Source organism: Suncus etruscus, chromosome 1 (genome assembly GCF_024139225.1).
Source record: "Suncus etruscus isolate mSunEtr1 chromosome 1, mSunEtr1.pri.cur, whole genome shotgun sequence".
Lineage (NCBI taxonomy): Eukaryota > Metazoa > Chordata > Mammalia > Eulipotyphla > Soricidae > Suncus > Suncus etruscus.
In genome coordinates this window covers 153,844,267-153,870,587 of record NC_064848.1, presented here as the reverse complement: position 1 = coordinate 153,870,587, position 26,321 = coordinate 153,844,267, and the positions used below count along the sequence as shown (strand labels likewise).

At 49.2% G+C, this 26,321-nt stretch overlaps 3 protein-coding genes across 4 annotated transcripts; 1 reads left to right on the top strand and 2 right to left on the bottom strand.

The window, feature by feature from the left end:
• The first annotated feature begins 4,853 nt into the window (after positions 1–4,853).
• Positions 4,854–6,939, top strand: SLC16A11 (solute carrier family 16 member 11). Of its 2 annotated transcripts, none has more exons than XM_049774770.1 (4): positions 4,854–5,008; positions 5,126–5,691; positions 5,822–6,589; positions 6,671–6,939. In XM_049774770.1, the coding sequence occupies exons 2-4, from the start codon at positions 5,160–5,162 to the stop codon at positions 6,898–6,900; spliced, it is 1,530 nt and encodes a 509-aa protein (XP_049630727.1). In that variant the 5' UTR covers positions 4,854–5,008; positions 5,126–5,159; the 3' UTR covers positions 6,901–6,939. The 2 variants fall into 2 exon arrangements, with proteins under 2 accessions (XP_049630727.1, XP_049630736.1); XM_049774779.1 differs by having other exon boundaries at positions 4,879–4,985.
• A 1,200-nt stretch (positions 6,940–8,139) lies between these two features.
• On the bottom strand, positions 8,140–11,324 carry SLC16A13 (solute carrier family 16 member 13). The gene is made up of 4 exons (XM_049774943.1): positions 11,021–11,324; positions 10,745–10,888; positions 9,172–9,909; positions 8,140–8,451 (listed from the first exon to the last, which is right to left on the bottom strand). Exons 1-4 carry the CDS (start codon positions 11,217–11,219, stop codon positions 8,186–8,188), a joined length of 1,347 nt encoding a protein of 448 aa, XP_049630900.1. The 5' UTR covers positions 11,220–11,324; the 3' UTR covers positions 8,140–8,185.
• A 5,045-nt stretch (positions 11,325–16,369) lies between these two features.
• BCL6B (BCL6B transcription repressor) lies at positions 16,370–21,433 on the bottom strand. Its single transcript, XM_049776033.1, has 9 exons — positions 21,321–21,433; positions 20,373–20,563; positions 19,894–20,115; positions 19,416–19,793; positions 19,009–19,133; positions 17,485–17,649; positions 17,258–17,388; positions 16,981–17,118; positions 16,370–16,569 (listed from the first exon to the last, which is right to left on the bottom strand). Exons 2-9 carry the CDS (start codon positions 20,549–20,551, stop codon positions 16,453–16,455), a joined length of 1,455 nt encoding a protein of 484 aa, XP_049631990.1. The 5' UTR covers positions 20,552–20,563; positions 21,321–21,433; the 3' UTR covers positions 16,370–16,452.
• Between the last annotated feature and the right edge of the window lie 4,888 nt (positions 21,434–26,321).

Below are 26,321 nucleotides of genomic sequence, written 5' to 3'. Positions count from 1 at the left end.
CAGATTTCTCCTTGCAAATAATGAATACCATTGTCCTAAGTAGATTACTCATATGCTTCACTATTCACATCTCATTTAAGAGTATCGTGGGGCTGGAGAGATAGCATGGAGGTAAGGTGTTTGCCTTTCATGCAGAAGGATGTTGGTTCGAATCCTGGCATCCCATATGGTCCCTTGTGCCTTCCAGGGGCGATTTCTGAGCATGGAGCCAGGAGTAACCCCTGAGCGCTGCTGGGTGTGACCCAAAAACAAACAACAAAAACAAAACAAAACAAAACAAAAAGAGTATCTCAATGTCTCAATGGGTAAGTTCTTATGAGAAGAGTACAGTGTAATGACAATAATAGTTGGAAATGATCACTTTGGACAAGAACTGGGTGCTGAAATGAGGTAAAGTGATATGCATGATACCCCTTCAGTAACCATATTGCAAACCAGTGTTTAAAAGGGAAAAAGGGAAGAGTACATAAATAGGGAACAAGAGAGGAGTGAATAAGTGAGTGAATGAGAGAGAGGAGAGTGAGAAGAAAAATATCTGCCATAGAGACAGGCAGTAGGAAGCAAATTGGGGACATTGGTGGCGGAAAATGTGCAATGGGAAAGAAATGGAATGTTGGACATTTTATAACTGTTTATATCATAACAACTTTATGACTATAGAGACTCAAAAAAAGTTATTTTAAAGGGGGAAAAAGAAAATTGCAGTGCAGTTTAGAGTTCAACATAGATGTACTTCCAAATTTGTGGTTTCTGAAGCATGTTCTGTATAGATATTGACACAATTTTGAGTTTCCTAAAACATAAAATCTGGTTCAGCATCTACTTCTGTGGGCAGGTATAACTACTGTGCTTATTATACTGCCATATATTATGGAGCACTGTATCCTGAGTCCAATCACTCAGTCACTTGTTCAGTATTTTCCTCATTCATTGAGTTGTCTTGCAACTTCTGGCATCTGTGATAAGATCTAGAGATCAATAATGCAAGGTTCTATTTCTAGGACATTCTCATGAAGGGACTACATGGAAATTAGGAGAAAAGACAAAAAATATTATTTTATTTCAGACATCAACATGCTCTGAGGAGGCTGAAGAAAGAGAGAAGTCAGAGATAGAACCATTTAATATGGATTTTGAGTGGGTGTAGTTGGTAAGGACTTCCCAGAGGATACCTTATGATTCCTTCTGTGTATGAAACTTAATTTATGCAATCACTTAAAGCATTATTTTCTATGTTTATGGATAGGGAGAAAATTTGTTCATAAATGTTCAATATAACATGAGATATTTCAGAGAACTTTACCATTCACAAGATTCTTCTGGGCCCGGAGAGATAGCACAACGGTGTTTGCCTTGCAAGCAGCCAATCCAGGACCTAAGGTGGTTGGTTCAAATCCCGGTGTCCCATATGGTCCCCCGTGCCTGCCAGGAGCTATTTCTGAGCAGACAGCCAGGAGTAACCCCTGAGCACCGCCGGGTGTGGCCCAAAAAACAAAAACAAACAAACAAAAACCAAGATTCTTCTGAATTCTTTGTGGTGAATCCTCTTTGATCTGTGTTCAGGTTTCAACAGTAATATTGGATGCCGATAAAATCAACATCAGTGGAGATATCTGAGAAGCATCCATCTTAGAAAACGACAAGATTCCTTAGTCTGGCCTTTATAACCTCTTATGAGCTGCTACATTATTCTCCTACATTCTTTCTGTTCTCTGCATAGCTACTATTTACAGCTACCTAAATGTGCCAAGCTAGTTCATGTCTCTGTGTTTTTCCTACAAGTTGTTCTCTTTGCCTGAAATACCCAGGCCCGCACATCCATCTGGCAAACTCCTAATATCCTTAAAGACCCAGTTCAAAGGTATCCTCTTCTGTAAAGTTTTCTCAGCAGGCACCCGAAGAATGAGTCAAATCATCCCATATACTACTCTATAGTGTTAAATGTTAAATTCTACAAATGTTAAAATTTGTGTCCCTCTCTTTGTGTTAAAATTTATTTCACTCCCCCTCCCCCAATTTGACTAGGGGGTCTTGAAGACCAAATCATTCATATTTGTAATAATAGCCATAAGCATAGCATCTGGCATGGTAGTATACTTGTCTTGCACTCAACTGATCTGGGTTTAAGCCCAGGCACCACATATGGTCCCCTGAACTTCACTGGAATAATCCCTGAGCACAAAGCAAGGAGTAAACCCTTAGCACGGCTGAGTGACATCCCCCATTTTGCATAAAGGAGCAAATAAATGCAAGTTGGTTTTTTGTTTGTTTGTTTTAAAGTAGGGAGATAGCATTTTCTCAGCAATGTTTGAAAATGCTAAGAAAACTTCTTACCATAAAGCAGAGAAAAATTCCACTTAGCCTCCTTTTGTGGCCTCACATCTTACATAACTAAGGGAAATCTGTTGAGGACTCACCAGATCAATTGAGACTGTAGAAGGAAGAGCTGGAGGGTAGAGGTGTTGGGAGGAAGAGTCAGGTTCCTTGTGTTATAATAGCAACAGGGGCTAACATATATCATGTTCCAGGCTCTGTTCTGACATGTATACACAGTGACTCACTGAATCCTCATACAACCCTTTTAGGTAGCTGCTGTTATCTCCATTTTAAGAGGAGGAAATGAAGGCACAGAGAAGTTGAGTAACTTGCTCCTTATAGTCATGCTGCTACTAAGGTTCTAAGTTAAGTCTCACCTGGGAATCCATTTTGCAACCTTAGTTCCATCATAAAAGATGGTGCAGTGATAGTAATTTTGGCTAAGAATACAGGGATTGGGGTCAGAGCAATAGCATACTGGGTAGGGTGTTTGCCTTGCATGTGACCAACCCAGGTTCGATTCCTGGCATTCCACATGGTCCCCTGACTCCTCCAGAAGCGATTCCTGAGCACAGAGCCAGGAATAACCCCTGAGCACTGCTGAGTGTGGCCCAAAACAAAACAACAACAAAAGAATAGGGAACAGGGGTCAGAGAGATAAAGGTAGTGAGGCACTTGACTTGCACAAGACTGACCAGGTTCAATCCCAGGTTTGCCAGGAGTGATTCCTAAGTGCAGATCCAGGAGTAACCCCTGAGTCTTGCCTGATGTGGCCCCAAAACAAAACAAGCATATGGAGAACATAAAGAGAAGGTGGTTTTTCACACCCTATCATCCCAGTTCCAGACTTTGTGGTGCCCTCTGGGGTCTGTGGATACTTTTAAGTTGGTTACAAACAAGTTCATTAATTGGGTTTCAACCATAAAATGCACACATCCCCTTCATCAATGCAACTTTCCTGCCACCATTGTCCCCCATTTCTCTCCTCCCCATCCCTTGCCTGTATCGCTCTATCATTGGATACTTTTAAGTTGGTTGGCATCACTTTGAACATTGCCTGGACACAAAGGATCAATTTCCCTTTTGACAGCCAGGCACTTTTAATTTATTTCTCAGTTTGGCTTTGTTCAGCAAGTGCTCACCAGCCTTCACAGTCTCTTAGACCTGCTGAGTGGCTGAGGAATCTGTGAGCTCCACCTCCCAGTTACCGTTCACCAGCCCCCCCAGGCTATCGAAACTGGTGAGGTAACTTTCCTTGGTGGACATGTTAGGAATAAAAAACCTGTATCCTATCCTGGGCATTTTAAGCACAGGACACAACATATGCAAATATTCAGGCAACAGAAAAGGCTAGGCATTTCCATGGAGCAGATAAGAAGCGAATGGGTAACTCAAGTGTATCTCCATCTGGGAAAGATCGTGTATACAAAGTTGAAAGACAGTTCATTTTTTTTTCTCCTAGAGGCTAAGGAAAGCAGAGTCCTTGAGGTCATGCCCTGTTTCTCAAGATTAGTTTCACTGCTCAAGAAGCTGTTTTTAGTTGCAGAGTAATGATTAGGAAACACTGCCATCCAGTGGTTTTTAGATGCTACATGCATCTGAATTGTAAGATAACCATTTTCTATAGCGTTTCATAACTTAAGCAAATGGTTGAATGAAAGTAAAGGTGACCTTAATCTTAGTTGTAAAAGATACATTTCATAAATTTTCTCGAGAAACAATACCTGATTCTAATTTCCTGCTTTATTTGCAGATTCGAACCAAAACCTTCAGTGACTTGATAGCAAGAACCCTATTTTTAGTATCCCTTGGAGTCATCACCTCTGCCCCCCTGTAAAGGTTCTGCCATTTCTGGCCAAGGTTGGCACCACACTGGGATAATCAAAGGCCATTTCCTTCAGCTGTGGCAGACTTGTTCAACTACTTCAATGCCAGGCCCTTTCTCCTTGAATGTCTCCCCAGTTGGAATCTGAATTCAAAACATGCCCCCCCTCTCTCCCTCTCCCCCCTCTCTCCCTCTTTCTCCCTCCCTCCCCCCACCCACCCATCCAGGTGACGTTTAATAGCAAGTCACCCAACCTCTTTTGTGCTTTGGCTGCTTTATCTGTAAAGTAGGAATGGTAACACCGGATGATGTTTTTAAAGAAGAAAGTGTCTGGCACATCTCAGCTCTTGCTGAGGTCCTACCCCAACCCCTTCCTTCCTCCCCAACTTTGTGGGCATATGACTGCTGAGCACAAATAAGCTAGCAGTGAAGATCTGCGGCTCCCCCCGAGACCCAAGGACTCCCCACCTCGGCCTGGGGGGGACCACCCTTGGTCCGCCAACTTGCGCTCCCCGCGGGCAGCGGGGTCAGGTCAGGGCGGGGCGGGGCGGGCTCGCTGGCATCCCTCTCCCCGCGCCGCTCCCTTCCAGCGGGCCCGGGGTGCAACATTCGATCCCCGTGGGACGCCGCGCCCGGCCTCTCCCGCCGCCCTGCCGATTGGTTGGCGTTCCCTTCCCCCGCCGCCCGCCGCACCCCTGCGCCCCAGGTGGCTCCGGCCCCCGTGGGAGGCTGTTGACTCGGAAAGCCGTCCACGCGCGGCTCCGTCTCGCCTCGCTCCTCCCCGGGAGCCCGGCCCGCCGAGCCTGTCCGCGCCGCCCCTGCCCCCGACACCCCGGGAGGCCGGGTAAGGGGCCGCGGAGCCGCCGGGTGCTTAGCGTTGCTAGGCCTGGGCCGTCCCCCACCACCACCCCATCTCTCGGCTCGGGTAAGAGGCCGGAGCAGCGGGGAGGCCAGGCTTGCCAGACGTGCCATCTCGCCTCGCAGGTGCCCACCACCCACCCGTCCACCCCCGACGGCGATGACGCCCAAGCCGGCCGGTCCCCCAGACGGGGGCTGGGGCTGGGTGGTGGCCGTGGCGGCCTTCGCGGTGAACGGGCTCTCCTACGGGCTGCTGCGCTCCCTGGGCCTGGTGCTCCCTGACCTCGCCGAGCACTTCGACCGGAGCGCTCAGGACACCGCGTGGGTCAGCGCCCTGGCCTTGGCCGTGCAGCAGGCAGCCAGTGAGGCGGGCACGGGGGGGGGGGTGGGCGATGCAACCCGGGGCAGTGCCAGGTGGGGCCCGCGGGAGCTCCGGGACGGGGTTGCTGTCAAAGGGAGGAGCTCCGGGGCCAGGGGTTCGAGGCCCGCAGTTTGGGCCGGGGCGGGCGCCCCACAGCGTGTCCTGTGCAGACTCCGCTGCCTTGCAGGTCCAGTGGGCAGCGCCCTGAGCACTCGTTGGGGGGCGCGGCCCGTGGTGATGGCCGGGGGCGTCCTCACCTCGCTCGGCCTGGTCTTCTCGGCGTTCGCCAGCAGCCTGCTGCACCTCTACCTCGGCCTGGGCCTCCTTGCGGGTGAGGGGGTGGTCGCGGGGCAGGACCCCGGGAGGGGCGGCGGAGGCTCCCACCAGCCCCGCGATCCTCCCCACCGAAGTTCCCAGCTCCCCTCACGCGCTCCTCCCATTCATTCATTCATTCATTCCAGGCTCCGGCTGGGCCCTGGTGTTCGCCCCGGCCATCGGCACCCTCTCCCGCTACTTCTCCCGCCGTCGAGTGTTGGCCGTGGGGCTGGCACTCACCGGCAACGGGGCCTCCTCGCTGCTCCTGGCGCCCGCCCTGCAGCTCTTGCTAGACAGTTTCGGCTGGCGGGGAGCCTTGCTCCTCCTGGGCGCCATCACCCTGCACCTCACCCCCTGCGGCGCCCTGCTCCGACCCCTCGCGCTCAGCGGGGACCCCGCAGCAAAGCCTCGAGGGCCCCTGGCTGCCCTCGGCCTGGGTCTCTTCTCCAGGCGCGCCTTCCTGGTGTTTGCCCTGGGCACTGCCCTGATAGGGGGCGGGTACTTCGTGCCCTACGTGCACTTGGCCCCGCACGCTTTAGATCGCGGCCTGGGGGGCTACGGGGCCGCGCTGGTCGTGGCAGTGGCTGCAGTGGGGGATGCCGGCGCCCGGCTGGTCTGCGGGTGGCTGGCAGACCAGGGCTGGGTGCCCCTCCCGAGACTGCTGGCCGTGTTCGGAGCCCTCACGGGACTGGGGCTGCTGGCGGTGGGGCTGGTGCCAACCGTGGGCAATGAGGACAGCTGGGGGGGTCCCCTCTTGGCCGCGGCTGGAGCATACGGACTGAGCGCTGGGAGTTATGCCCCACTGGTGTTCGGTGTGCTCCCAGGGCTGGTGGGCATCGGAGGTGTTGTACAGGCCACAGGGCTGGTGATGATGCTGATGAGCCTTGGAGGGCTTTTGGGCCCTCCCTTGTCAGGTAAGGAGCCCAGGCAGTGGGTTTGTTGGCAATCAGCCTCCATCACCCAGATCTCAGGCCTCTCACTTTCTTCCCTCTTAGGCTTCCTGCGAGACGAGACAGGAGACTTCACTGCCTCCTTCCTTGTATGTGGCTCTTTCATAATTTCTGGTAGCTTGGTCTATATGGGGCTGCCCACTGCGCTGCCCTCCTGCAGGTCAACTTCACTTCCAGCCACCCCTCCCGCTGAGAGGGGAGAGCTACTCCCTGTTCCACAGGTTGTTCTGCCCTCCTCAGGTGGACCTCACCCCACTCTGGACACCACTTGTTAACAATCAGTCCTCTCCCAAATAAAGTACTCTTTCTTTTTTTTCCTTTTTGGTTTTTGTGCAACACCCTGCTATGCTCAGGGGTTGGTTACTCCTGGCTCTCTAAGGAATCACTCCTGGTTGTCCTTAGGGACAAAATGGGGATGCCATGTGCAAGAGAAGTGGCCCATGGCACTCCAACCTTCCCCAATAAAGAATTTCTATCCAGTTTTCCAGTAAGCTCCAATCGCTGGCCAATGCAGGACAGACGTTGGAACATTCTACTTAAGGAATCTATAAGGTTGGAAGGAACTGAATCCCTCTAAGGCCTAGAAGAGGGGAAGGGTCTCTATCCAGCCATTCAAGTTCTCTTTGCCCAAATTTTTGCCATTATGATTGGAGTTCTTTGGTATGTTGTTAGTCACCTTCAGTTTGTTGGGGGCGGGGGGGGGGGGAGAAGGGGTGCTCCTGGGTGCTATCTGCCCAACCCACAGTTCCATCCAGACCTTCCAGAGAACTCCTTCCCGCTTATCAGTCTCCTTCAGCTGGCCTGAAGGAAATAGAAGAATCTTAGATCCAGGCTTCTGCTCCCCATTCCAAACTATTCTTTTACCTGAGTTCCCATAATTCTAGTTTCAGTTCTTTTTTTTTTTTTTTTTTTTTTTTTTGGTTTTTGGGCCACACCCGGCGATGCTCAGGGGTTACTCCTGGCTGTCTGCTCAGAAATAGCTCCTGGCACGCACAGGGGACCATATGAGACACTGGGATTTGAACCAACCACCTTTGGTCCTGGATTGGCTGCTTGCAAGGCAAACACCGCTATGCTATCTCTCTGGGCCTCTAGTTTCAGTTCTAAGTCACATGGGATAGTGGGAAACAGGGTGGTCACTAGGCAGAATGCTGGTCCACAAAGCAAAGTCCAGGCTTTAAATTCTTTGTGTCATCAGAGCTCCTAGATACTTTCCCATGCAATTCCCAGCCATGACCTTCAACTACCAACCAAACATATGGGCCCCAGCACTTTTTGAGGTTCTCATTACCCAGTTTTCTTATTCAATTTTATCTCAAAGAGGCATCCTACTCCCAAAGTTCTCTCATCAGAGAAGACACTTAGGCAACACTAGAGAGCACCTGTGGGACATCTTAAGTCTCTTCATCTTTGATTTTTCAAGGACAGTGAACCAAACTCCTGAATCCTTCAGGAAAGATGGTGGCAGCAAAGAAGAGAAGAGTCTTAAGAAAATACAAAGGGTTGGAATACACATCATAGTAACCCCAGGTTTGCCCTGGGGGAATCAGGTGAAGATGTTTAAGACTCTGTGGTTCTGTGAGTACCAATATTAGTCAGGAGTAGACCAGGTGCTGCCAGACTCTGACTTCCTGGGTCTGACTGCCCCTCCTTGGACAAAGGAGCTTTGATATCCAGTGCATCTCTTACAAGGTCCTGGGGCTTGGAGGTAGCAACTGAGAAGCAGAAGTGGGGCAAGGTGATGAGAACTCCACTCCCCACAAGAAGGAAGGCCCCAGCCACCACGAAAGAAGCTGTGTAGTTTCCTGTCACATCCCGCAGGTAGCCTGGGTCCAAGAGAGAAAATGGATACACATGGGAGATCTGTTTCCACAGATAAATGAATCAAACACATTTGGTGATGCAGATGAGAAGGGAAGAAAATCATCCCGTAACTCATCATCTTGGGAGGGTTGGAAATCCAACTGTTAGACTGTTGAGTTTGAGATTTCTGATTTCTCAAGGGACATCACAAGGTAATCTAAGCCTCCTCCCTACCTTTAGAAAGGAGCTTCAAACCACCTGTGGTTTGAAAAAGGGGATCCAGATAAAGACTGGTGAATCTGTGCCTTTCTACAACCGTGATCTACTTTTAACGTCTTAAGTTAATAGTTAATAGGAAAATGCTTAAAGGTCTGAAAGTTATGCCATCTGGAGCTAGGAGAACTTTGACCAGATGATACAGACACTTGGGCTTGGGGCCCAGTGGGCCAAGGGAAAGGGCAAATACTGGCATGTTTGTTGGCATATCCAGCTATAGCTTCTGAAAATTCAAGCTGTAGCGAGGTACTTGCCAGAGATTCCACATACATCTTAGTCTTTGCAAAGACCTAATTTCTTTTTCACAATGATCTCACTTCAGGGCTGCTTTGATTGGCCCTGTACTATATACTACCCCAGAGGTAACAATTCACATATTCTAATACACATACTCTAATGAGAAATGGCCCCAACCCTGACTATATGACATGGCAGACCAGCCCACTTAGACACCCCATTCCTCTTACCTGACAAAGGAGCCCCTAGCAGCCCTCCAATGCTCTCTACCATCTGCACCATTCCCAGGCCACAGTATATCCTTCCAGTCCCCACCAGTTCAGGCAGCACGGAGAAGGCCACTGGGGTCAAGGCCCCTGATGTGAATCCATAGGCTATGGCCAAAGTCATCAGGGCTGTGGAACTCTGAGCCACAGGGAAAAGGGCCAGAGTCACCCCAGTCAGAGTGGTCCAGAGCATGAGGAGTCGTGCAACAGGCCCTGGGACTGTATCTCCTAGCCATCCAGAAACCACACGACCCACAAGGTCAGAAATAGCAGCCACTGAGAGGAGGAAAGCAGCAGGAAGTGGGTCCCAATTCAGGTCCCGGAGATGGGCCACCAGATGAACATAAGGAATGAAGTAGCCAGTGTTGATCAGGGTAAGAGCAACAGTATAACGGAGAAAGGGGCCATGGTGAAGCAAGGAGACAAGTTGGGACCCAGGGCCACCCATAGCAGGATCTTCAGTCAGGTAGAGTGGGCGAAGCAGAGCACCACAGGCCACCAGATGTAAGGATAGGGCAGATACCAGCATTAGGGCTCCCCGCCAGGCATAGTGGATGATTAACCACTGGAAAAATGGGGCAAAAACAAAGGAAGAGAGGCCCACTCCAGTAAGTGCCAGCCCTGTGGCCAGGGATCGCCGGCGAGAGAAGTATCGGGACAGACAGGCCATCGTCGGAGCGAAGGTCAAGGCCCAACCAAAGCCTGTTAGAAAGGAAAAAAAAGGGGGGAGATTGGGGCTTTTAGGGAGTTCGGGGCATCTGGTAATAATCAGCACTGTCCAGCAACAGAACATAGAACAGGTCTGGGTTACAATCCTAGCTTTCACCTTGAATGTTTTACTTTATCTCCAATGCTTTAATCTCATCTGCAAAATAGGGGCAATATGCCTCATGGGACTGTGGAAGCTAAGTCTATAATTTAACACAGAACTCTAGTTACACATGGGTTCTACCATTCATGACTGTGATCTTTGTCAAGATGCATAAAATTCTGAAGCATTTTCCTGTACGGTAGATGTTAACACCACACCTGACAATGCTCAGGGATTACTCATAGCTTTGCATTCAGAATCACTCCTGGTGGGCTGAGGCAACATACAGGATTCCAGGGATCCAACCTGGACTGACTGCGTGCAAGGCAAAAAGCAAACCCACTGTACTATCTATCCTCGAGAGATCGCCTGACTAGATTTATTTATTATTATTATTATTTTGGCTTTTTGTGTCACACCCGGCCACGCTCAGGGGTTACTCCTAGCTCTGGATTCAGAAATCGCTCCTGACAGGAACAGAGGACCATATGGGATGCCGGGATCTGACTAGATTTATAGCAATTCTTTCCTTTACAAGCCAGTACTGCTAGTCCTGGTTTGCATATTCTGCATTCATCACTTCTGAGTTTTCCAGCTCACTATTTCCCTCAACCATTGCTTATCTCTGCAATCATTTCTTTTAAGAATTTCCTTCAAGCCGTTAAGTGCTAATTCAAACTTTGTCTCTGCTTAGGAAGTTTTGACTGTCTTTGCCTATGGTCTCACCTGAGAGCAATCCAATACTGAGGTAGAGGTGGGTCAAGGAGGTAGCAAAGGAGGCGAGCAGCATCCCCAGTGCAGCCAAGATACCTCCAGTCATCACCACTGGCCGGGGCCCGAACTTCGTGCTCAAGGCACTACCCACTGGGCCTGGGGAAAGGAGGGGGTTCTGCAAGACTTCAGTCGCTCTTCTCCGGCAACCCTCCCTCCCGTACCGTACCCCTCAAGTCCCCGCCTTCCACATTCCCTCTCCCTGCGGGGGATCCCAGGCGCATCGCTCACTCCCAAACTGTTGCACCGCGATCCCTATGGAGGCGATCCACGAGACTCGGGCAGCCCGCTCCTCAAACACCGCCACAAAGTCCACGAAGAAGACGCTGAAGGAGCGGAGCACCCCGAACACCAGCGCCGACTGGAAGAACGCCGCGAGCACCACCACCCAGCCCCAGCCCCCGTCGGGGGGCTCGGTCCTGAGCGCCATGGAAGAGCTGGGGGTGGGGGGCTGCGGCCCAGATCTGGGTCCTGCAGGGAGCACGGCTCAGCACATGCCACCTGGTTACCTCCGTCCCCCACCCGGCCGGGCAGGCCCCGAGCACACCCGGCAGGAATGCGAGGAGGAGGAAGAGCCCGATGATGCCCGGAAAGCTGCAACGAGGCAGATGGCGGCGCCACCCTTCCCCGTAGATGCTGAGATGGGCGATCCGAGGGCTGGGGCCAGGTCCGCGGCCGACGCCTGCAGGCAATGAGAGCCCGGGGGCGTGGCTCCGAAGGCCTAGTGGCGCGAGCCTGGGTCTGAGCCACCTTAGGCCGTGCGGAAGAGTCCAGGGGTCCTTCTCCGGCAGGGAAAACGTCCTTGGGTTCGACCCCGAGCCCCCGCGTGGATTCTTTATTTGATCTATTGATCACTGCAAGTCGCAGCACCTGGTGGACATTCGCAGGGCGTGGCTCTCGCCAGGGAAGACCAGGGGCTCGGGGCAGGGGGCGGGGCTAGAACGCGGGGCGGGGCTTAGAGCTCAAGTCCCGACCCAGAAGGGAGCTGGGCGCATGCGTACTGGAGGGACTCTGAGAGGCCGCTTTAAATATGCCCCACGTCACACCTGAAGCCCTACCTGCTGCGGTACAGACATCTCTTATTCCTGGCCCAGCCTGTACCTGCTGCTAGTTTTGAGCACGAAGACCCACCCGCACGTTAAGAAGCTCAAGAGGAATGAGTAAATAAATAAAATCCTTTCCGATGAGGAAAACACACTTGATAAGTGAAGAATCCAAGAGTTCCATGGTCAGATGAAGGGTAGCAGAGAGATTATGAATGGCAATTTAAAAAAAGACGAGGGGCCGGAGAGATAGCACAGTGGTAGGGCGTTTGCCTTGCACGGGGCTGATCCAGGACGGACCTAGTTCGATCCCTGGCGTTCCCATAACCAGGAGTAACCCCTAAACTGATATAGGATGTAGCCCAAAAACCAAAAATATATATATAAAAAAAAAGAAGAAATTGACTGCAGGCCACTAACACTGCACATTCTGGATCCCTGAGTCCGGGGGGGGGGGGGGTTGTAAGGCCAAGAGGAATGGGTTGCTGTATTTCTGGCATTTATTCTGTGGTGAGAACAAGTCGCTGTGCCTCTGTTCCAGCTAACAGGAAACCTACAGGTCACAAAGACCAAAAATAACCAGAGAGAGGAAGGGCGGCTGTGGGAGCTCAGGGCCACACCAGTATTACCTACTCCTTCCTTTGTTCTCTATCCACTTCCTAACAACGCTTTTTGAAAGAAAGCAAAACTACCGCTGGAGTAATCAGCCCCTTCTACCCAACCAACATTTAAGCCCTCCATCTTTCATCGCCTTGATGACTTCAACTTATTTCTTTTTTCAACTTATTTTTTTAACTCATACTTCAGCTCTCTATTTTAACTTTAAAATCTTGAGCAGAAGTCTCATTCAGATCAGTGGAGACAGAAACATATCAGAAGAGTGCGGGTAGGGAGGATGGATGTGTAATTTTTATTTTTTAAGCTTTATTGATTGATTGGTTTTTGAGCCACTCCCAGCAGTGCTCAAGGGTTATTCCGGGCTGGCTCTGCACTCAGAAATAGCCCCTGGCAGATTGGGGGACCAGTCAGGGGATGCCAGGAATCTAACCAGGTCCCCCTGGGTCGGCCGCATGCAAGGCAAATGCCCTATTACTGTGCTATCAGATGTTTAATTTTCAAAAACACACCAAGACATAATCTTCTATAAAATAAAAAAAGTAAGTTTAACTCTCAACTCTTTCTGTTTGTTCATGTGAGTAGAGTAAGAACTTTGGTTCTTACAAAAAAGATAGAAATTAGTGTATCTTTTTAACAGATGGGTTAATAAAAGTTAAGTTTTAGAATCAAATCACAGTTGCAGGTTTTGATTTTACCTCTGCTTAACTTGGTCAAGAGATTTTGATATAATATTTCTTAAATTAGGGGTTGTCAGAGGAGTTTTTAGAAAATCTAAGTGCTGAAATGCTTGGTTTAGGGTCTAACTGCTGGAAGTAAGTAACGTTAGCTAGTTTTATATATTTTTCAACAGTGGAATAAGCTGTAATAGGAGTTAGGGTGAAAATTTTCCCTTCCTTCTGTCCTTTTTTTCTTTCTTTTTGGGTCATATTCAACAGTGTTTAGGGCTCTATGCTCAAGGATCACTTTGGAAGGGCTCAGGAGACCACAATGGGATGCTAGGGATAGAATCTAGTCGGTCATATGCAAAAAAGTACCCTACCAAAAAAAAAGTACCCTACCGTGTACTATCTTTCCGTTTTTTTCTTAACAAAAAATCAAATCCAGGTCTTGCATTTTTTATTTTTTGATTTTTGGGTCACAACCAGCAGCACTCAGGGGTTACTCCTGGATCTATGGTCAGAAATCGCTCCTGGCAGGCTCTGGGGACCAAATGGGATACCGGGATTTGAACCACCAACCTCCTGCATGCAAGGCAAATGTACTACCTCCATGCTATCTCTCCAGCCCCCAGGTCTAGGGTTTTTAAAAGATCAAAAAATTCAATGTCTGTGGAATTAACAAACTGTAATAATGTTAGAAAGAATCTCAGAGACCATGTTAATGGATTTATTTCACAAATGAGGAATATAAATCCAAAACGGAGATAACTTATCAATATCAGTGATCATAAAGTCCCCTACACACGCTGTGCCACCCATATCATATACAAGACAGGGGAAAGGGTTGGAGAGAATTATTCATTAGACATTGGAGAAATTCTAAGACACTGCTTCTGGGGAAGGGGTGAACTTGGCATTTTGGCTCTAGTCATTTAGCCTTTTCACTAACCTCTAAGCCCCTACTGTCCTCATAGGACCCAAATGCTATTTCTCTTGGCAGTGGTAATGGTGGTAGGGAGTGATTTAAGCATTAAGATCACTAGCAGATGCATCCCCTAGTTCTTGGTATTATTAGTGGCTTCCTGGTTTCACCCTGCTACTTCCACTTCTCAGGCAGGAACTGACTTCAGAGCAGCAGGATGCAGGTGGCTCCGGAGAAACTTCAAGAAGTCACTGATTCCAACACAATGAGCCGGAAGGCAAGGGTAGAGAAGAGAACAAGAGCTACTTAAAGTAACTAGGGGGGTGGAAGAGTAGAACAGGGACAGAATTCAAGAGAGTATCTATGAGGGAAGAACTTGTCTCCCTCAAAACTCTGCAGGCCCCACTTCCCAGATTCCCCCACGACTAAAATCCTGGACACGAAGGCATTACTGGATGCTTCTTCTGAAAATCTCATTTTACAAGACCTCCTCCCCAGGCAATCTCCACCAGATCATCAATCTGTTAAATAAAAAACCATGGTTCCTTTCAATATCTATTTCCTCTGCTTTCCTGTCCTTCCCCCAACATAGGAAAGAGAGAGAAGGGTAGCTTTCTATTACTGCTATATCTTAGGAAATTCTACCTAAAAGTCAAAGTGCTTCTTATTCTCTACCTCATAATCAGACAGTCCCAGGGCAACAGAGGCAGGACTATAAATCAGTCTCAAAGGATCATCTAACATTTCAGGCATTCTGCCTAGTTAAGAGGTAATCCTATTCCTTTCTACCTACTTGGCTCACTTAACCTCTTAATCCTACTTAGTCAACTACTAGGAGACTTTGTCCCTTCAGTCTTTTAAATCATCCACCCTCACTAATTTCAACAATATCACGAACTCTGAACAGAACTCAGTCCTTTTTCTCACTCTATGAAAGATTCTAGGGCATTCACTGTTTCCAGACAGAAATACAGTGATGAGACAATCAGGTTACAGATTTATTTTTTTTATTTTAGTTTTTGTGTCACAAAACCCTGAGCGAAGGTACTCAGGGTTCACTCATGGCTCTGCACTCAGGTATCACTCCTGGTGGTATTTAGGGAACTGTATAGGATACTAGGGTTAGAACTCGGCCAGCCCTGTACAAGAAAAGTGCTCTGCTCTCTGTGCTAAGGAATCTCTAGCTCCCTAACCCAGCATTTTAAAGGTAAAGATGTTACCATGTACCTGTGGCTTATAGAGCTAAAGAAGTTGTTGGTATCTGGAGACTTTTTTCCAGAAGATGTCCAAACACCCATTAGAAGAGTTTGTCTAGAGGGAGATAACACTAAGGAACATTCCAATACACATATATTGCAGTTAAAAATGGCTCCCCACTCTTTAATATTTAGCCATGATAAATATTTTCATAATTATTTTCTAAATCATTCTTGAAAAATCAGAATGGCTGTATCCTTTCTGAAAAGGGATCACAGACGTCTCTCACATGAAGTGCTTAGTGCCCAGTGGGAGGATTATGTTATTACAAACTCCTAGGAGGGCTGTAGCATGCTAGAATGAGCCACACCTAGATGACCACACTACAAGGGCAGTATACCCTCCTTGCAAAAAAGACAGCCAGGCTCCATTTTACAATGATGCAAATCCAGCAACACTCCCTGGCCACAGCTTCCAGGAAGCACTATTCCATTTCTATAACCCTTGAAAAAATATTTTTATCTGGTTCTAACTGCTAGAGAACCTATAATGCCTAGAATGCCAGAAAGGGCTCCTGATCCATTTCCCTAATCCACATGCGTTCAGAAGCTGCCATATAACAAAGTTCCAGGCCTAAAATTGGAGGGGCAAGAGCACAAAGAATCCCTTTCTTCCACTTTAAACAAACCAATAAGCAAACATAGAATAAACAATTCTAAAGATAGAAGTCACAACAATAATAATATAAAACACTCAAGCTGAAGGAGGGAGGCAAGTGTTCATCTCTGCCAGCAGAGAAGTGACCTCATTTTTGTCAGGTCACTTTTGATCACATAATGGTAGGATTGGGAGATGCAACAGGAAAGGCCCTGGTGACACCCAAAGGCCTCAATAAATTATATTTACAGATAAAATTAATGAGTTGGGAGACTGCAGGTGGAAGACGGTTCTTGAAACCAGGCCTGCAGTTTCTTCCCTCTCTGAGCTTTCAGCTTGCTCTCTTTAGAAATCCTGATTGTGGGAAGAGATTTTGACCAGCAAAACAGAGGCAAATCGACCAGGATCTGCCACCCCTGCTCTTCCCACAAGAAAATTAGGTGACAGTTTATGATGGAGTTAAGGAGTAGGGGGTGAAGGGGATTCTTGCACACTCCCATGCTCAGGCTGGAGAGGAAGCCAAGCCTGAGCCTTCCAGGAGGCAAGAGCAGTCTGAGTGGCGCTGAGTCAGGGTCCTCCCAGCATGTGGTAGTGCACTTTGGTGTTGGTCGCTGCTCCGTGTTTCTGGCGCAGGTGCAGCCGCAGTTGACTCTTGTGCCGGAAATGCAGGCCGCAGGGGTCGCACTGTGTGGAGGACAGCTGGGTCAGGCCCCTCTGCAGCCACAAACTGGTTATCAGTTCAGCTCTCTGCAGGAAAGCCCGCTAGTCCAGGGATCCTCCCAAATCATCTCAGGTAAAACCTCCCCACATCTTCAAGGAAGAGCTTCCCATCCTCACCAGGAGGCTCTAAGAGAATCCACTGAATGCGTTTGTTTTCCTGTTTGCTTTTGATTGTGCAACTTTCCCGGGCAGCGCTCAGAGACTCTTCTCTCCGAGCCCGGGGTTCCTCCCAGCGCCCAGTGGGGGTGCATGCAGGCCGGGAGGAATCTCGCTCCTACCCTGAGTTTCCACCCCTTGCTTCCGATTAAATCCTAACCCCACTTGCAAGCCCTGGGCGGCTCTAGGCCTGGGCGGGCCGGTCGGGGACTCACTCACGTGGTAAGGCTTCTCGCCCGTGTGGATGCGAATGTGGCTCTTGAGGGTCTGCAGGTGTCGGAAGCGAGTTCCACAAGTGGGGCACGGGTAGGGCTTCTCCCCCGTGTGGATCAGCACGTGCGCACGCAGATGCGCCACCTGGAGGGAGGAGGGAGCCCTGAGCACCGGCCTCGGGGTGGGCCCGACTCCCCAGCCCCAGCCTCGCCCCGCTAAGCCCGCCCACCTTCTGGCCCATCTTGCAAGCCTCGGAGGGACCCCAGCCAGCCGGGCCTTCTACCTGCACAAAGCGCGAGCCGCACGTCTCACACTTGTAGGGCTTCTCTCCCGAGTGGATGCGGCTGTGTGTTTTGAGGTTGGCTGGTCGGTTAAAGCGGGCTCCACAGATGGAGCAGTGGTAGGGTTTTTCTCCTGCAGGCCAGGAAGAAGTGGCGGTGGTAGTAGGGTCTGCCCGGATGCCACGATGTAAATGAAGGCCGGACCCTCTCCTTCCTCGCATCCCCTTACCTGTGTGCACAGAGCGGTGACTGGCCAGGTTGCCTTTGTATCGGAAGGCAGACCGGCAGAGCTGGCACTTGTAGGGCTTGTCCTTGTCTTTAGGAGACGAGGAATCTGGACCCGATGAGCACCCTGCCGCAGCCTCACACTTCTGGCAGTTGAAAAGGTCACTTTCTGGGGATGGGTAATAGCGACCAGTGAATATATTAGTGAATTCTCATAGCCACACATTAGCTAGCTTTCTTTTCCTATCTTCCTTCCTTAAATCTTTCCTTCCCCTTTCTTCTTTTTTTCCTTTTTTTTTTTGTTTCGGTTTTGGGGCCACACCTGGTGTCGCTCAAGGGTTACAGAAATCGCTCCTGGCTTGGGGGACCATATGGGACGCTGGGGATCGAACCACAGTTGGTCCTGGGTTGGCTGCTTGCAAGGTAAACACCCTACCACTATGCAATCTCTCTGGTCCCCGCTGAGCCAGGAGTAACCCCTGAGCATCACCAGGTGTGGCCAAAAAAATCAAAACTAACTAACTAAATAAATAAATAAAATAAAATAGGAGTTTCTGTTTCTTTCCCTTGTTTTTGCATTACTCTGGTTGACAAGCTATCCAAGGCTGTGACAAATCTTGGGTTGATGACTCAGCCTTGGATGAGAATAAGCCCAAAGTTTCTAAACTTTGCTAGTCATTGGGAGCTCATGAATTTGTGGGGGTAGAGGAGATAGTATAGTAAGGCAAGTGCTTATCTTGCTTGCATATAGCTGATCTGGGTTTGATTCCTGGCATCCCACATGGTCCCCTGAGATTTCAGGAGTGATCCCTGAAGACAGTCATTTGTGCCCTGCCTCAAAAACAAAATCAAAACAAAACAAAACAAAAAAACCTTCAAACCAAAAATACACATTGGGCTGGAGAGATAGTAGACCAGGTAAGGCTTTACATGCAGCTGACCCAGGTTTAATCCCTGACACTTCATATGGTCCCCAATTACTACAGGAGTGATTTCTGAGTGCAGTCAGGAGTAAGTCCTAAGTAAGTCAATATGGCCCCAAAATAAAAAAAATATTATTTGAGACTGAAAAGATAGTATAGGACCACATATGATCCCTTGAGCACCTGAGGATCGGCAATTATGCCCCAAAATCAATATATGTATTGGGCTGGAGAGATAGGAGCACAAGTTTTGCATGTGGGAGATCTGAGTTTGATTCCAAATACCATATAGTCCCCTCTGGACACCACCAGGAGCAATTTCCAAACACTGCTAGTTGTGAACCAAAAAACCAAGCAAACAAGAACCAAGCCAAAAATAAATAAATAAATAAATAAATAAATAAATAAATAAATAAATAAAATAAAAGATTCCTGGTCTCTATATCTAGATGTTATGATCAGTGAGGTTTAATCATGGGATATTTATCATTTACTAGTTTATAGAATTTGTAGTAATAAGGATTTTCCAGAGAAGTTTTGGCTCAAATTGGCTTTGCATAGTCATAGGGGAAAAAGCACAAAAGGATAAAGAAGGAATCTTTTACCTGGTGATGGAAAAGCCTGCTCCAATGGTGATCCACTGAGATCTTGAACCCGGGTTGTGAAGAGATGAGGGTTACAGGCTGGAGCCCCATATTTGAACTGCAGAGATGCAGCAGTTGGAGAGAGCCTAGGCAGATGGCAAGACTCAGAAATAAGGGTTAAGAGAACCTGGAGAATTTGGAGCCAAATATCAATCAACTCTTTGAAAATTAGCCAATGTTGACTAATGAGCTAGATTCAATTGTGCTACCAAAGTTTAACCCCACCAAATAAACTTGACCTCTGATCCTAAGGTGAACCAGTGTTTCTGAAATCCACTTCATGCCCTCCCTCCTGATCACCCAGGCCCAATGTCTCTGCCTCCTAGTTGAGGCTAGTCTCTCAGTTCTTGGAGTTTCAATTTCTGTACCTGCTCTCGGGACCCAGAATGAGTCCTTCTTCACTGCTGCTACTGCTGCTGCTGCTGCTGCTGCTTCTGCTACTGTTGGAGGCCTCATCTCCACTGTGGGGCCTGGCTTTGGAGCAAAGTTGACCAGAACTCTTCTCCCCTGCTAAGCTCCCCGCTTGAGAGGCCTGAGAATTTAGCACGATGAATTTGTATTTTTTCCAGTTGCAGGCCTTGGGGTCTGGGCTGCCTGGCCTGCGGGGCCCTTGGCTGCAGCTGCGAGACTCAGTAGGTGGGTATGGGTTCCCTTCGGAGCAGAGGGGGCTGCCTGATGGAGGGGTGGTTGGAGCCGTGGAGAGTTCTGGCTCCAGGGGTCGCAGCGAGATGCCCAGAGGTTCATAGCTGGGGAAAGTGTGGTGGCTGTTAGTGCTGTATTCTAATCTTGGCATCTGCCTTTGACATCTGGGATGTCATGGAGAACACCGACATAAATCTTGCTCACCTGGTCTGGATGAAGCGATGACATGTTTGTACCACGTGCTCCATCTGCAAGTAGGTGGCTGCTGCAAGGACTGCTGGGGCGGTGGCAGGAGAGAGGCGCAGGCGTGAAGTGTACATGAAGTCCAGTAGAGGTGCAAAGCCTCCAGCTTCAGGGCCCCCAGGCAAGGATAGCACATCTACCCCGACTCCTGCACGGCCTCGGAAAATCGAATAGAAGAAGCCACTGGAGAGAGGGCAGATAGTTCTTGTTAGGGCCTGGGGAACTCGGAGGAGCTGCACCTGTGCAGAAAGCCAGCTAAGGTCCTTAGATGCCCCTCCTCCTTGCGATCGGCCTGACCTATGTCTCCCCTACTCCCACCACCCCTCAATTCCGGGAATTTGGGGCCTCAAGCTGAGATTTCTGGAAGGTTTGTTTTGGCTTTCTCCCAAGGACCTTTCCCATTTGGTTGCATCCCACCCCAGGGCCCAGTCCCTTCAAACCTGCATGCAATAAGAACGGCCTTGTGAGCTCTAAGGGGTTGTCTGCCAACGAGCAGCGTGACATCAGTGAGGATCCCACGCAGGCGCAGCTCGTTCAGGTTGCCCAGCACGTCCGAGGAGTGGCGAGTGAACTCGCGGACATAGCCCAGTGCTCCCTCTGTAGTAGTAGTGGAATCCATAGCAGTGCAGACCTGGGTGTTAAGGAAAGGGCTGGGCTATCCAGGCAGCCCTAAAATGCCTTGTCTTCCCATCTTTCCCCTTCAGCTTGACGGACAACTAAATCCCAGCCTCCGGTCCCTAGTCACACTTTCTCATTTCAGCCATGGTGTTCTTTTTTGTCTTCTAAGCACACACACACACACACACACACACACACACACACACACACAATCACTGGCTTTTCTATCCTATGTTACACACACACACACACACACACACACAATCACTGGCTTTTCTATCCTATGTTACACACACACACACACACACACACAATCACTGGCTTTTCTATCCTATGTTACACACACACACACACACACACACACACACACACACACACACACACACACCACGCCCTGTCACTGGCTTTTCTATCCTATGTTCCACAGTGCTAGGGTCCAGCAAGAGGTTAGTACCCTTGAGAAGGTTCGATCCTGGGAGTCTGGCCCATAGGGCCCTTAGACTCCTAGTGCTACTCCAGTATCCAAGCTCATCTTCACCTCCACTTCCCTGAAAGTCCTAGTTTCAAGGTGCCCTACGAAGATTGGAGACGCCAGTCTATCTTTGCTCCACATCTCTCCATATCGCAATCAAAAAAGGTTCTTTCCCCATCCCGGGACTTCCATTACTGTTCAGAAAGGGCCCCCCAGCTTAGACCATCTGCTGCTTGGCCTTCCCTCCAGCCCTCTTCAGAGACCCTAGAATGGAACTCCCTGGGTCGCTGGTTCTTACCCCCGTCCAGCAGGGGCTGCTTCAGTTCGCAGAAGGGGCGGGGTCTCGCTCCCTCCTGGCCTTGGCTCCTTTATCTGCCCGGGATTGGGGGGCGGGGTGGAGGTGGGGTGAACGCCTGGCTCTGCATCCTTCCTTCCTCCCTGCCTCTCCAGATGGCAAGCCCGAGGCGGGGTCTCCGGTCGAGGGCAGGACATCAGAAATGACGGGTGGTCGTAACTTAGAGGATCTTGGGCCACTGACTCTAGGACCGAAAATGGGATGTTGGGATTGGAGCGGAGGTTGAATAATGAAGGTGGGTCCTAGATGGGCAGCCTGGGTCATCGGAGAGCCTGGATCAGAGAAATTTGGTGTTTGGCCTTTGGAAGGAGAGACCAGGAACTTATAAGTGAGTGAATACACCAGAACCCCTTTCCAATGTACAGCATTAAGGGAGAAGAAAGGGAACCCAACGAGGCGCCAATCTGGGAAGGCAATGGTGCAATATATAGGGTTCCAAAAGGGAAACGGTGTGGTGTGAAAGACAGCCTAGCCTCTTCCAGCCAGGTCTACAAAAAGGGTGCCTCTGACCCGGCGGGCAAGGGAGGGAGCGGATATGATTCCTAGTTGGTTTCCTTCCATTGTCCTGCGACCGGATGGCTCCCGCAGCTGCTTCCCGTCGAGGAGGTGGGGAAAGCCCCTGGTGCTGGGTCTGGAGATGCTCGGGACGTAGGCGTCCTCTTACGCTCCCGCTCTTTTCTGAATCCTTTTAGAGCTCCAGAGAGATTCCTCGCGCCCCATAACCGCTCTTCCGCCCCGACCAATACCATTTCTTTGAGGCCTTGGGTACCCACTAGGTGGTTCTCCGAAATTGGCGGGGTGCCTTTCCAGTGCGGCAAGTAGGAAACGCTCAGCAATGTCATACTTCTTCCACGAGGGGGCGGGCGAGCACTAACCGATTGAGTGTCCACACCGGGCAGGATCTTCGGAGACCTGGGTTCATGTGGTGTGGACAGTTAAAAACCTTGGTTTCTTTTGTTCCTCTGTCTCCTAGGAGGAGCTAGAATTGGATGAAAGGACATTAGGAGACAGAGGGGACTTTGAGGCTCGGGTTCCCCTTTGGATCCAGAAGACCTAGGGCCTTGAGAGCAAGGGAAGTGGGTGGAACGAAGAGGTGAGTCAGGGTTTTTTTTTTTTCCAAAGTAAACTGGACACTATTATCCAGATACGTTTATATTTGTTTATATATTGATTTTGATATGTTTATTGAAGTGAGGGCCTCACACATGAGATGCATCTACCATTTAGCCACATCCTCAGCTCCTATCCAAATGCATTTAAAGGTGAAAAAAACAGAAGGGAAAAAAGAAGTCAAATAAGAAGGTCAGAGACATAATATAGTAAGTAAGGAGCTTGACTTGCCTGTGGCTGACCCAGGGTTGATTCCTGGTACCACATATGATCACCTAAGCCCCACCCCTACTCCCAGCTCATGCCAGGAATGATTCCCTGAGTAATGAGTAAGCCCTGTGTTGGAAGTGAGCCCAAAATAGAAACAAACAAACTAAAAAGCAAAATCAGCAGGCTGGAGAGATCGTATAGTGGGCAGGGTGCTTGCCGTGTACATAGCTAACCCTGGTTTGACCCCCAGCACTCCATATGGTTGGTCTCCCAAAACCTGTTAGGAGTGATCTCTGAGCAGAGAGCCAGGATACCACTGCTGGCTATAGACCCAAAACAGGGGGGAGGGGGGCCAAGTCCCAAAATAGGGGGGGAGGGGGACCAAGCAGATTCTTCAGGATAAAAGAAGTGAGAGAAGTGAAACCCTAATTTGAAGTTTCTGTTTTTAAAGAAAAGAATCATGCCCTAATTTGTGTTGTGCTGTGGTGTGTGTGTGTGTGTGTGTATGTGTGTGTGTATGTGTGTGTGTGTGTGTGTGTGTGTGTGTGTGTGTGTGTGAGTGAAGAGAGACATGTTTAGGGGATTATAAATTTTATTTGGAAAAGGAAGAGCTAGAACTGAGTCCAATTGCCATGCAGGTCGCCCCTTGCCTTTGGGTTTAGGAGAGTCCATAGTTACTCAGGAAAACTGATCAGTGAGACAGCATGGACCTGGGGCCATCCCTCATCAGATTTGAGGGTATCTTCATTTGGTGCCTAAAAAGTACTGCTGAGAAACAGGGAACTGGACTGATTGGGGATTCTAGATATAAATGAATGTGGTGGTAAGGATTGCTTTGATTACTGCCCACTTTGGGTGTGAGAATTAAACTAGGGGGTTCCCTTTGGAATTAGAATTTATGTTGTTTCCTAGTTAATTGTGGGTTCTGTGCTTATTATGGAGTCTGAACATATATTGGTCTGGGCACAGTAGGTTTGAGGGTCATTCAGATGAAAGGCCAATAGTAAGTTTGAGGTCTGGAGTGATAGCACAGTGGGTGCTATTTGCCTTGCATGCAGCTGACCTGGGTTTGATCTCCGGCATCCATTATAGTCCCCTAAGCCTGCCAGGAGTAACTCCTGAGTGCCACTGGGTGTGGCCCAAAAACCAAAATAAATATAAATAAATAAGTTTGAGACTTGTAGCTGTTTTTGATACCCTTGGTTTGGAGATTTTCATGCTGGACTATCTGGAGAATCTGCCAGGTATTCTTTGGAAGGTGGATAATGGTTTTATTTTTGGGATTCATAGTCATTGACATATATATATATATATACATGTATATATGATGAATTTAACTCCAGTGTAGTCATGCTGGTTTTCGGGTGAAGTGTTTTAGGGGTCAAATGTTTCAAGGGTCAGATTATATTTGAAGAGATATGAACTCAATTTGGAATTTTTGTTTTAAAAATTGGTGAGATGGAACATAATAGAAACTTTAGAGCTAGTTTTAGAAATTTGTATAACTATGGGTTCTGAAGGGCAAGAAAACTCACTTTGAGGTTATTTTTATAGGTAGACCGCCAAGAAGTTTGTTGGGAGGAAGAAATAAGGTTAATGATGAGGTCCTCAGAACAGTAAGGAAGTTAAAGTTTTGGAGTATTCTTATTTTGAATATTTTGTAACTTTTTGGGTACATTTGAGGGGTTGAGCAATGGTGAAAGACGGGCTTAATAAGGAGGCTCCATAAGCTACTGGTTTGGAATGTTCTTTCCTTATAATGCCCTCTTATCCTAGATTCTAGGAATCTTCAGTGAACTTCCAAATGAGTCCAGGATTTGAAAGGAGAACTTTGGAAAAAGAGGATCGTCTCATTTTCTTGTGGCATGGCTAAATCCAAAGAAGATATGGTTTGTTTGATACTCTACACCCCAGTTTCTTTTGGGGAGCATACTTCCGCTTGGGGGAAGTTAGAAAAAGTGGGGTGTCTTGTAATAAACAGCTTGACCTGTTGAGACTGAAGCATGGAGAGGTTGTGCTAGGGTGCAAAGAGTTGATTCTTGTACCCTGTTTTTCTAGAATAAGAGACCCAAATAGAAAGTAGACAGAGGACTAGGAGTGTGGGTAAGATTGGGGGGAGCCCCACCCCCCACCGCCGCAGCAGGGGCTAGGGCATAAGGCTCTTCACAGCCTGGGTCCCTGCTTTCTCAGCTCTCCTCCCCTCTCTCCCTCCCACCCCCAGGAAAAAAACCTGCCTGTGCAACAGCAATGGCAGATTCCAGTCCTCCAGGCTTTCCTAAACCACCACGGAGACCAGCTGGGGGAGGGGAGGGAGGATCGGGCTTTCCTGTTTCCCTAAGTTAAGGGGTATGAGTTTGACCTCCTGCCCCCAACCCTTCCAAGTGTGCCCCGGGTCTGGAAGCCAGGTGTCCTGGACCCTAGTTCCCGAGCGGGAGGGTAGTGGGGGGGCTAGAGAGACCGGGAGGAGGAAGGAGGGAGTGACTTCCAAAATTGGCATCGGGACAGGGCAGGGCTGGCGGGAGGCTTGCAAAAGAAAGAATTTTCCTGAAAAAACGGGACTATATGAGGACCCCAAATTTGGGGAGCTAGTGCAGGACTGTTCTGCCAACATCCTAGATTTTTTGGGGATTTTTTTGGGGCCCCGGGACCCCTCTAGGTGGGGTGAGGAATGTAATGTTGGGGGAATCTGACTGGGGCATTGCTGCTGCCTCTCCCGCGGAGTTGGAGACGGATGGGCTGGGACGAGTTTTGGGGGGTGTCCCCAGTTTTGACTAGGAGTGGAGGAACCCCTCCTGAGCTCTCTTGTGGGGGGTCCCCCCTCCTTAGGGCACTCCCTGCTCCCTGAGCCAGCCAAGAAGAAGGAGGCCAGCGATGCGACTGGGGAGGTTCCTTTCTGCTGCACCCCAAATGTGAGGGAAGCACCCCAAATTTTTGCTCCTTCCAAAATAGGGGCCCAGGATCTCAGGGGAGAGTAGCTGAGGTAAGTGGGGGAGGAAAGTGTCCCCTGTTTTCAGGAGAGACATGGCGGTTGGGGGGAGGCTTGGAGGTGCTTGCTGGGGTGGGGTTGGTCTTAGAAATAGGGGTGATTGGCAATACTTTTTCTTATATTCTGAAATTGCAGCCCAGATAGAAACCAAAGGTTGAAATCCAGAGGGCCACCCAACATCCCCAGCCGTTAGTATAGTTGTTTGATTTGTTTCTTCCCCACAAAAGCTCTGCCAAGGGTGGGAGCTAGGAGTTGCTGTTCAGTTGGGGGTATGGAGGGTGAATAAGGCACAGGAAGACTTGGCAGAGTTTGATGTAGGGAAGACAGAGGCCTTGAGGGGAGGGGACAGGCACCCCCCAGGGCCTGTAAAGATGCTTACACTCATCTTTTTGATCGCTATGTTTTGGGGGGTGTGTCGGAAAAGAGGGCTAGTAAAGGTAGAAGAACAGCTCTTAGATTTTAGAGAATATTGCTTTGCTTATGGAAGAAATTTTAGGCCCTGGATTTTCCTTTGTGGTAGGACATGTAAAAAAATTAAGTCCTGGATAGAAGGAAAAGGCTTAGAGAAGGCCTAGGAGGGGGGGTGGGGAGAGGCATGTTTGTCTCAGCTTAAACGTGGCTCCCTGGGTTGGGCCCGC

Bases quoted from the DNA above. Each gene is read 5' to 3' on its own strand.
- SLC16A11 (XM_049774770.1), top strand. From the start codon at position 5,160: ATGACGCCCAAGCCGGCCGGTCCCCCAGACGGGGGCTGGGGCTGGGTG. The intron at 5,692-5,821 runs GTGAGGGGGTGG...CATTCATTCCAG, and splicing joins CGGCCTGGGCCTCCTTGCGG to GCTCCGGCTGGGCCCTGGTG. The intron at 6,590-6,670 runs GTAAGGAGCCCA...CTTCCCTCTTAG, and splicing joins TTTGGGCCCTCCCTTGTCAG to GCTTCCTGCGAGACGAGACA.
- SLC16A13 (XM_049774943.1), bottom strand. From the start codon at position 11,219: ATGGCGCTCAGGACCGAGCCCCCCGACGGGGGCTGGGGCTGGGTGGTG. The intron at 10,889-11,020 runs GTGAGCGATGCG...TCCTTTCCCCAG, and splicing joins CGCGGTGCAACAGTTTGGGA to GCCCAGTGGGTAGTGCCTTG. The intron at 8,452-9,171 runs GTAAGAGGAATG...TCTTGGACCCAG, and splicing joins GCTAGGGGCTCCTTTGTCAG to GCTACCTGCGGGATGTGACA.
- BCL6B (XM_049776033.1), bottom strand. From the start codon at position 20,551: ATGGATTCCACTACTACTACAGAGGGAGCACTGGGCTATGTCCGCGAG. The intron at 19,794-19,893 runs GTGAGCAAGATT...CACTTTCCCCAG, and splicing joins CATCGCTTCATCCAGACCAG to CTATGAACCTCTGGGCATCT. The intron at 17,119-17,257 runs GTAGAAGGCCCG...TCCTCCCTCCAG, and splicing joins GCGGCTCGCGCTTTGTGCAG to GTGGCGCATCTGCGTGCGCA.